Source organism: Cryptomeria japonica, chromosome 5, assembly GCF_030272615.1.
Source record: "Cryptomeria japonica chromosome 5, Sugi_1.0, whole genome shotgun sequence".
Taxonomy (NCBI): Eukaryota; Viridiplantae; Streptophyta; class Pinopsida; order Cupressales; family Cupressaceae; genus Cryptomeria; species Cryptomeria japonica.
The window spans coordinates 744,269,021-744,280,245 of record NC_081409.1 but is presented as its reverse complement, the minus strand read 5'-3'; the positions used below and the strand labels follow the sequence as shown (position 1 = coordinate 744,280,245).

General features: G+C 31.5%; 1 protein-coding gene across 2 annotated transcripts; it reads left to right on the top strand.

The window, feature by feature from the left end:
• Positions 1-203: 203 nt before the first annotated feature.
• LOC131064100 (uncharacterized) lies at positions 204-8,151 on the top strand. 2 transcript variants are annotated; one of them, XR_009372457.1, is made up of 8 exons: positions 204-723; positions 2,360-2,804; positions 6,681-6,889; positions 6,982-7,059; positions 7,166-7,243; positions 7,335-7,403; positions 7,521-7,759; positions 7,871-8,151. XR_009372457.1 is itself a non-coding variant. In XM_059220268.1 (2 exons), exons 1-2 carry the CDS (start codon positions 651-653, stop codon positions 2,584-2,586), a joined length of 300 nt encoding a protein of 99 aa, XP_059076251.1. In that variant the 5' UTR covers positions 204-650; the 3' UTR covers positions 2,587-2,910. The 2 variants fall into 2 exon arrangements, 1 of the variants encoding a protein (XP_059076251.1); XM_059220268.1 differs by lacking the exons at positions 6,681-6,889; positions 6,982-7,059; positions 7,166-7,243; ... (1 more) ...; positions 7,521-7,759; positions 7,871-8,151 and having other exon boundaries at positions 2,360-2,910.
• Positions 8,152-11,225: the final 3,074 nt, after the last annotated feature.

The following is an 11,225-nucleotide window of genomic DNA, read 5'->3' as shown; positions in this document are numbered from 1 at the left end:
AACAGAAGACACTGTTTTTACTGAGTGTACAAACGGTAGATAAATCTGCCAAATGAAAGATTGAATAATCTTTATGACTAGAATCCACCCAATAGCTAAATCAAAATTATATAATTAAATTTTATTAATTTTTCACTTAGTCACTAATTAATTGTTTAATTAGCAAGATAAGCCCTCCCCTTCGCTATCATTTACAAGCAATACAAAATGTAGCAGGGGAAAGAGGGGAAGCATTAGAAAAGGAAGCCCTAATCACAAAAATGCTTCTTAAACTGTTCCTTGCTGCCAGAGAGGGCAAACTGAAAGACCTTCAAGATATATATAGAGAGAACCAGCGACATGTGACCCAGGGACTTACTTTTGAAGGAAATAGTGCTCTGCACATCGCTGCAAGAGAAGGACATGAGGAAGTTGTTGAATGGATACGTAGTGTGAACTGTGAAGCCCTGCTTGGCTGCAGTTCATACTTCTGCTAAGAATATGCCGTCGCATGAAGCTGCTAAGAAGGGTACACCTGGGGTTTTGAAAATTCTGCTTGGGTTTAACAAGTATGCTGTATACAGCCGCAATCAAATTGGAGAGACTGCCCTAATAATGGCTTTAGAGCACGATCACAGGGAAGCAGCGAAGACTTTGTTAGCAGCCACGCCATGGTTTATGGATTTTTGGCAAAGGAGGACCGTCAGACATGCCTCCACTCTGCAGCTTATGCAGGACATCTAGGTACGCTCCCACACATACATTTATATTGCTATTTCTAAAAATAAATCAGAAGTTAAATGAAGAAATCTTGAGAGTATCAGAAGTCGTGATCTTAAAAATGGGTAGAGGCAAAGATAATTGAAACATAAGATTCAACCAGGAACTACATATATCTGGTAACAACTGCCATTCAATTTCTCCATAAATCTTTTTTCTGCCATTTGATTTACAGTGTGGTGAGTCAATTGGATGTATCTGTAGTACTCTTTCTGCCATTTGATTTATAGTGTAGGGAATGATTTGAATGTCTTACTGGCTAGCACAGTTTAGGTAGTTTGAAGAAAGGGTTTGAAGAGTCAGCAACAGTGTGCAGAGGTTACTTCAGCCAACCCAAGTCATGTTGACCTCTTTATACAACTTAAAGCTTCTAAATAGGAATTGATCAACGAACATTAATTTTCTTAGGGGTAAATAATTTCTGGATTCAATTACATAAGATATGTTTAATATTAACATATCCAATCACATTCTGTTAATCTTACACTTGATTTCAGAAACTACTTAAACCTAAAAATTGACTTGCTTGAACTAGTAAAATCTCTGTGCCATTTAAGGCATGGAACAAATCAATTTTAGTTTTTGAACAAGTATCCCAAAAAAATAAATTTAAATATATCAAACAGCTTAATTCATTTGAATGTTTCTTTTATTGGAAAAAAAAAGAGATCGGTTACAACAGAGAGTTGCAAAGCAACAACAGAGTTATTAAAAAGAGCTGCATATCAGCAACAGAACAGCAGCTGAAAGAACTGAAAATCAGAAAGAAAATGATCAGCAACAGCAACAACGGCCTGCTGAAATAAGTAGCAAGAGTAGCAAGAACTATCAGCAACCTGTAGCAACAACAAAGAAACAACTCACTGAATCGAGCTTTCATTTGAGGTAGCACAAAGAGCATCAGCCCCTGAATACACTCCAAAACATCATTTTGATCTGGAGTATTTCTATTGCTTGAACACACTATCATTGTTCAATCTGTAATTTTCCAAATCAACAACTCTAACATAATCAAGTTAATTTTTCAAATCAACAAGCTAAGCATAATCAATCATATCCTCATGATAAGAAATGTCGTTCTCCATAAACACATGCACTATTGTCATCAAGTCCAGCAATGTAAACTCTCTTTGGATGTAGAATTTTGCACTTTTCTTGAAGTTTCTTAATTTGAACTTGAATGTTCTGAAATATTCCAAAATAAGGAAATTTCTGTAAAACGTAAATATAAAGGGTCAAGGGCGAAAAAACAATCCGAATTTCAACTTAAAGAAAAAAATGAGAAGAAAACAGTCAGACATCTAAACCTTCGGATGAAATTATTAATAAATTGTCTTGCAATCTGGCTGATGACATTGTGGTGAAAGGAAAGTCCAAGAAATGCATTCTTCCAAAGAGTCTCGATATCTTTAAAAACCTCAAGAAGAAACATTTATTTAAAAGAAAAAAAACAAATTTTTAATGATCTGTAGGATCCCACTAATTTGAATAGGGCGTCCTGACAACAGCTCACACATCTTGTGTCTTTGTTGATTTATTACTCTGTTTTACTCTAAAATCTTAAAATATATAAAACTAAATGTTTAATTCCTGATTGCAGATGTAGTACAGCTAATACTTGGTGAGTCTAGATTCTGCTTAAATATCATACCTCTCATGTTGCTGATAGGGGATGAAAAGGATGTCACCCCATTGCATGCAGCTGTTCATGGTGGACATCAGGAGATTGTCAGTGAGATATTAAAACCTGAGTTGAATGACTGGCATAAGAGCGTTATGAAAAAGAAGGATAAGTTTGGAGGGTGTGCAATCCATGAAAGGCCATGAAGATATTATAGATTTATTCATGGCATTAATGCCAGATTGTGTCAAAATAGGAAGCAGCTGCCTTAAAACTGTTGTGCACTTTTCTGTGGAATATGACCCACTCTCTGTGTTGAAGAAGTTACTTTTTGAAAATGAGGGCGAAACTAAAGCCAAACTGGTGAGCTATGACTGATATTTGGGGCAATACAGAGGCCGCCATGAACGGAGTGGCTCCTCAGGTTAGCTATATTTAACTCAAATAGTCCTCATTCCCTTCTATCAATTCATTCCGTAATTTTGTAGCTTTTTGTAAATGTATGTCGATTTTGACTATTTAAAAATTAATGTTCGATATAACGTCAAATGTGCACACTGTAAACTAGTTAATTAGTGATCTACAAAATATCGTGGTTTGTTTAAACAGTTATCCTTAATAAAAGATTTTAACAGTCAAAATCCTTTTACAGATTTTTTATAAATTTAATATATAAAAAATTTCAAGCTTTTGAAATGGAATTTTATAAAGTGTTATGTTATATTTTAATATAAATCAGTTATTCTGCAATGGGCTCCTTTTAATATTTTTTTTATGGCTCATTAATAAGTGTGGTGACTTCAATTTTCAATTGAATTTTTTTTATTTTATATTTTTATATTGAATAATTAAATTGTAGGTATTTAATTAAACTAAAGAGAAGTATAGGGAATAAAATATTTTTTTAACATAAATGTTTGTTAGTTAAATAAATGTAAACAAAGAGACTTAAAATTAAGGGTAAACGCACAAAGTTGGGTCCCAATCCCACGGAACTCCACGGGTTGGGAAATGAACCCGCTAGAAACCCGAGCTATAAAGAAACGGGTGCCCGAAGCTAAACGGGCACTCGTTTTTTTCAAGTCGGGTACCCATTTTTAAAATGTATTTAATTTATTTTTTAACCATTTTATATCATTTTTACTGTTTTTTCAAGTCGGGTGCCCGTTTTTAAAATGTATTTAATTTTTTTTTTAACCATTTTATATCATTTTTACTATTTGAAAAACGGGTAGGCATTTCTGAGGAGCACGGGTACCCATTTTCTTCAACCCAACTGACCCTCTAGACCATTTTTACCTCCTTCTAGGTATTTAGTTTTATTTTTTATATTCTATTTTATTTATTTTTATTGTTTTTCATAAAAAAATGTTAATGTATTGTTATTTTTTTTTTTTTATGTTTTAAAGTTCAAAAATCGTCTTTTATTTTATTTTATTTCATGTTTAAAATAGTTTTTAGTTTTCAAATATTGCAAAAAACATGAATAGTAAAAACCATAGGAAAAAACAAAAAACAAAAATGTAAACGAACAATAAACATTAGACATAAAAAACAGACAATAAACCCTGAACAGAAAAACAAACACTAAACCCTAAATAGAAAAAAACAAACAAGTCCCAGGAGAAATTTGACTATCTTGGTTGATTAACCCTAAACCCTAAACCCTAAATTATAATCTTTAATTAAAACCCTAAACATTTATGTTATCAACTACCTTAAGCATTCGTAATGGTGGCTATATTTAGTGTCAGAAATTTTAAAGTTTCCATGTCCTAAGCAATTGAGTTGGATACCATGGATTAATGTTCCTTTTATAATTGCTTCACATCAAAAAACCCATCCTTATCCTTCTGCCCCACACCTAGATTGGTCACCCAATCAACCTCTATTGTTGGCCCACCATGCCACCTAAAATTCAGCCAAGCATCCACCCAAGCCATCTCTTCCTCTTTACTTCCTAATCATCTTAATATGAACGCTACCAAGTTTGACCAAAGAGACCTCTCCACTACATCCCATATTGTACTAACTACTCTTTCCTTATCCTTGAAAACTCGCATGTTCCTTTCTAGCTAGATAGGCCAAATGATGATGATAGGAGTTTAATTCCAAATGAACCACAAGATAGGACTAGACATATTAAATTTCAAATAGTCCAAAATATTAGGGAGATTGTGTGGCATCGTCCATTCAATCACCCATCTTTGCAAAAATGAATTCCATATTATTTTTGCAAATTCACATTGCACAAAAGGATGATCATAATCTCACTAATTTCCTTACATAAAACACACTTGAAAGAACCCCAATGCCCCATAAGTTGTAGTAAGTATTATTGGCTATTACATTTAATTTTCAAACTAAAAATTGTGAGATATGCAGTATAAGTGTTGTAGAAAAGATTGACATAGAAATATCCATAGCTAAACTGGTTTTATTATTTTCATTATTAACAAAAGGAAAAATATGTTGAGCTAGATGCATACCAAACTATTCAATTGAATTGGATTTTCAAATTTTGAAGTGATTAATTTGTCCTATCAACCCCGTTAGATTTGATATGTTTGAGTAAATTCAAATCGCAATACCTAATTATAGGATTGTCAATTACCCTCGTCACTCAGTAGTTTTCTTTTATATCTAATTAGATTCTTGGAAAAGAATTAGCTTTAATCATTTAAGTATATATTCATTAGTTTTAATTATTATTAATTTATTATATATAAAACAACATTAATAATATACATAATAATAATATATTTCTAATAATAATAGTAATTAAATATTTACAAATTATATTATATACTATTTTTTATTAATGATCTAATACTTAGATTAATAATTGCAACCAAATAATCAATAGAGAAACCAATTTACAAAAGAATCATAGTTATCCCAAATAATCTAATTAGATGAGTTATGTATTCTAATATATGACAATTTTTCTTGGATAGGTTTCATTATATAAACCCCACTAAATTACTTAAAAATTTACACGTCTACATAAATTTATTTTGCCAAGTATATATTAAATTAAAAAAATGATTATATATTTATATGTGTATGTATCATTTTACATTTAGAATGAATTGATTCTAAAATTTTTATGATAATTCCTTGTATTTCATTACCAAATGTTTATTCTAATTGATATAATTGATGTACATAATTAAAATATATTTTGAAAATTATTTAATATGTAAATAAAATTTGATCTTAAGTAAATAAATTATTTAATATGATATAATAAATTTCCTCTTAAGTATCACCATCGAAGGGTATGTGATCTTCATCTAGTACAAATGGAATGAAACAATCTACAATAGGATCCTCTAGGAATGGAGAGATATGAGGGTCTCCATGGATCTCCTAAATTCTATTCCAAAGTGTGTGGGGGAAATCAATATCCAATGCAGTACACATAGAATCATGATCTTGATAAGTTAGATCAAATCACTCCTACATGGTCAATGATGTTACACCAAGATTATATAATTTCTAGCATTTCTAGTTTAGGTATGACTCTGGATACATAAAAGGAAAATGATTACACCACCTTAAAACTTATCAAGATACCATTTTACAAAAGAATCATAGTTATCCCTTTCTAATTTTACCACAAAAGGATGAATAGAGAAACCTATGATACCTCCTCAAATAAAACCTTAAAAGATCAATAAAATCAATACATATAAAACATATCAAACAAATTCATCTTATGTAAGATGGTCATTTTCAAGTGCCAAGATGCCCAAGTAAATGACTAGAATGTGAAATCACAAAAAAGGGTCATTTATTCAAGCTTCAACTTAGTGTAGTACTACTAGTTGTGATCACTAAATCATCCAATGATTCTAGAAAAGAGCACAACAAAATAGTACATGTATTGACAAGTTCATAGATATAACTTATGACTTTAACTTATGATTGTTTTTATGATTTTGATGGAACTTATAAGTTAATTCATCTTTAGATGTTAAAAAGTATTGTTTGAGTTGCATGGGCATTATGATGTTTTGTTTTGTAGAATTCATCTTATACTTTGATTTAAGTGGATAATATTTCTTAAATGATGCTTATTATTACCCACCCATTAATAATATTATAGATCTATATGTGAATTTCCTTTTTTTATATTTAAGTTGCTAAATTGTATTTAATTATACATTTTTTTTTAAGGTGAAATGTAAATTAAATAGTTTGTAATTGTAAATTTTCATGTTCAATGTAATTGCAATTGTAAATTTTCATGTTTGTAATTGTAATTGTAAATTTTCATGTTTGTATATATATGCAGATTATTTTCACATGATGGATGAGTTTGAGATAGATGAGCTATTAGGTCTAGTACCACCTCCACCTCCACCTCCACCTAGAGGAGATGGTGATTTTGATGATGTTGATGCTGCCCATGGTGGTTATGATGATGCCGAGGAGGCTGCACATGCTGATGTCGTCTCTTCATATGTTGATCTCCTGTGGGCAGACGATGATCAGCCTACAGAGGTCCAAATTTATTTGTATAATTTACAGTGCAATATTAAATTCCTTATATATACACATGTGAACCATAACATGAGTCATTTTTTTATGAACAGAGGATGGATCATACCACATCATTGAGGAACCCACAACATGTTACCTCAATACCTAGAGATGTTGGTGCCCCATTTATGGTATGCACTTTCATATAGATACATTGTATTGATATGTACATTTAAAATAAACAATAAATTTTTTAATGTAATGATTTACATATGATATGTTTTTTCTATTTTGTAGGGTGCTTCATGTAGCACTGAGGTGGGTAGTTTTTCACATGACCCATGGACCACTGTGGCTTAGCCTCATATACCACTAGTATGTTTTTCATCCATTAATTTGAAGTGTTTACATGCTTACTAATTTAAGTACAACTTTGATTCATGTTCGTTATTTTTTGCAATTGTAGGCTTTTGGATTGTTTGATGGCACATCACATGTACACCTTCGACCATCAGTTACTTTGCCTGCATCACATGTATGCTTTTCTATGATAATCTTGTAGTATATGTGTGTGTGTGTATATATATATATATACACTTTATAATTTATGTATATATACAAGTTTGATTCATGCTTTATATATGTTGTTCAGGTCCACACCACTACCAATATTGGTATGGCTATGGGGTTGAGCTAGATGCAACAATCGACATTATCATTTGAGGAACGATGATTTTCTAATTTGTTTATACTATGTACCTGGCTTTTATAGGGATTATCAAAATTGATGTACAATGTTTTTTTTTGCAGGACTTGGCTATGACCACTTTTCTTGTTCATGATAGTGGACCTCCACGTACCAGTGAGGGCATTGTAGAGCACAATCGTATGGTAATTTATTTTAAATTTTTTAGTATTTAATTACTTTATAAGTGAATTATGCAAGTAACTTCTTCTCATGTTAAATCTTCTTCTCATGTAAAATATTTTAATAATGTACAGGAGGGTGCAGACACTGATACTACACAAGAGGGTGGAGTCACTGATACTACACAGGAGGGTGGAGACATTGATATTGCATAGACACGGGATGGTGCATCTCAGGACCATGTGCAGCAGTATGATTCATCTCAGCCACCTTCACGTGGAGTGAAGAGGACTGCAGATGAGATGCACGCGAGTTCTTAGATTGTATATTTTAGATCATGTCATGTTATTGTATTGTGGACTTTTTATGATGACACTTGTTATGTTATCCCGAGACTTGTTAATATGTGATTATATATAGGACTTGTTGTTATGTGTTATGTGATTATATATAGGAATTTTTATTATGTCATTTCCTTGCTATTATGATATCAGGTCGTGTTATGTGATTTGGCGCACTCTAGTGATTATATATGTGATACATTATTTTGTTATTATGTTATTTGGACTTGTTTTAATGTCATTTCCTTATTAAATTATTATTTCAAGACTTGTTATTATGTCATCAGGAATTGTTATGTGATTGTATATAGGACTTATTATTTATGACTTGTTATGTGATCTATTTATGACTTTATATATTAACACTGTGATTGATCATCTTATAGTGCAATAGTTTATAATTCAATGTGCATAAAATAACATTAAGAATAAGATAACTAATACAATATTATTTATGAAACCAAAATTGTATCAAATGTAGACAAATACAATGTTAAAGGGACAAAGAAAAACAATTATCATGATTAAATATTTAAAAGAGTTCACACAAGTATTGACTTATTAATTATAAATGAATCTCATAGAGGAATCATGATTGTCATGATTATATAAAAGGATTATTAATTATAAATGAATCTCATAGAGGAATCCAATAGATTGATGGAACTAAGGCTAACCATTAGGAAGCTACAAACATAGTATCGACTTTCCTCTTAAGTTGACCACACTACTTTACTAGTGTATTGATGGTTTATTAGTGTGGATAGTAGTGGTATGAAAAGCATGGACTTCATCGTACTAAAATAAAAAAAGTACACTATAAATATAGATTTGTCATACAATGATAAATATAGAGTCAGGTCATATTTAAGACATAGTTCTATCTTTGAACTTACAATTAATCTATGAAGAGATTAAAGAATAAAATAAATATATCATAAAAAAATAGAATTCAATTGTAACACAATTACAATGTGCACAAAATAACATTAAGAATAAGATAACTAATACAATGTTGTTTATGAAACCAAAATTGTATGAAATGTAGACAAATACAATGTTAAAGGGACAAGTAACACAAACTTACATGCATATAAATTTGATTCAACCTAATGTACCATCTGCATCCTCTCTCTTCTGCAATGCGTCTATGATTGCCTCATGCTCTTCTACTGAAAGTGTCCACAATACCTTATTAGCAGGTCTACCTTTGTATCTTTCTAATTTGAAGTTTGTTGCCACCACCAAATGAGAATAGTGTATAATCTTCTTTTCTGATTGGTAGTCTTCATAAGCTGGTAAGCCATTCCTTCTTGTTAAGTATTTGCGTAGCCATGTACCAACCACCACAATAGACCCAACTGGATACTGAAAACCATCATCATCTACTTGATCACGTATCAACTTTTTCTTAGGTTCTACACATATAGCTAGCCAATACTCATCCTGCTCATCATTATCCTCCTGTGCAACAACAGCATACACATATCCTATAAAACAAATTTAAGTACAATGTGTAGAAATAAAACTTGTTAGAATTTATAATTCAAATATGTAATCATAAATTATAGGAAAATACATAAAAATATATAATTTAAAGTTATAAACAATAAATTGAATTAAACTACCAGGTTGTATGAGGTCTGAAACACGATCATAATCTTTTGATGCAAATGCATGATCGGGGTCTTCATTTCTTCTAACATCTTCATATTGTGTCTCAGTAGGTGTTAAGGATTTGTGTTGCCATTCTTCGACCCATTCCATATTCTCGCATTCTTCCCATTCACCTGCAACACAAAATTGACAAAAACATGCAAGATCTCTAGTCCATATAGTCCAAGTGTTAGAATTAGAACTTTTAAATGAATGCCATCTAGCTGACCCATTTATTGTATCACAATCATATCCTGGAAGGATATTCTCCTCTTTAACCAGCCAGAAGAAACATCTAATTGTAGAGTTTTGACTTGATCCTGTGGATAAATTTGCACTACACCAATCCGCAATTGCACTTACATTTTTAAATTTAGCCTTTTCCTCGAATTTGGGTTGCTCTCTGCAAAGGGCTCGCTTAACACATGCATCGGCACCGTCATGTTCTCCTTTCCCGTGTCTAGCCTAAAAAATACTCCAAATGTGTTCGATATTAGTTTTCTTATGAATCCTACTCAACCAATAAAACATTCTAGCATTCTTGAATTTCCCTATGCAATTATCAGACCATATTAGATGTTTTGTCGTCTGAATTTCTCTCTCCCTCAAATTCTGAAAAAAGGTCTTGAAGCAAAACTGGAGAAACTCAGATGAGTGTAATTTATTATCACTCATATAGAGATGGTAATCTCTCAAAATTTTGTGATCCTCTTGTGTACTATTTGGTGTATACCTATGGACAATATGGACAAAAATTGATACCTGCACTGAATTGTAGTATTGTGATTGTACCTCATCTTGTGGTGCAAGCGTGTAGTTCTCTGCAAAGTCAACAACTGAAAGTATACTACCAACAGGAAATGTATCCTTACATATTCGAAACTGACCATCGAGCCATCTAGCATTTTGAGTATGTTTAACATATTTAGGTATGATGTTACTCTTGAATTCATTCATAAATGCATGAACACTAACTTTTTCAGTGATTAGATCACATCATTTTCTAGCCTTTCCATACTTCAGTGGATACTAGTTTGAAATCTTTTAACATCAATTAATTGTTGTCCAAAATAATTTGAAATATTTTCATGCAAACATTCATCCAACAATGCAAGATTGCCACATATATCACATACACCAAAAACACATGCATTGAAAAGAAAATTTTATTCGTTTACTGGGTTGCAAAACAAACTTGAAATAAACTCCTTTATAGTTTCAGGTAGTATATTTATACCACATTCCTGGAACATTCCATTACTATGCATGGTAACACGTATATATCGAAATACATCATAATGGTAGCGAAATTGAACATGAGTTTTGCAACAACATGTGACTCTTTCCTTGTTAATTAGAACATACCAAGGTTTACACTTTTCAAAAGACCTTTGACAAATGCTAATAGTCAACACCTTATCATTAAAAAGTTTTTTATACAATTTAGTTTGAGTCATGTCCAATAGTTATTTTGGATGTGGATCATGAATTT

Coding starts and splice junctions, on each gene's coding strand:
- LOC131064100 (XM_059220268.1), top strand. CDS start 651: ATGGTTTATGGATTTTTGGCAAAGGAGGACCGTCAGACATGCCTCCAC. Junction 724..2,359: donor AGCTTATGCAGGACATCTAG/GTACGCTCCCAC, acceptor TCCTGATTGCAG/ATGTAGTACAGCTAATACTT.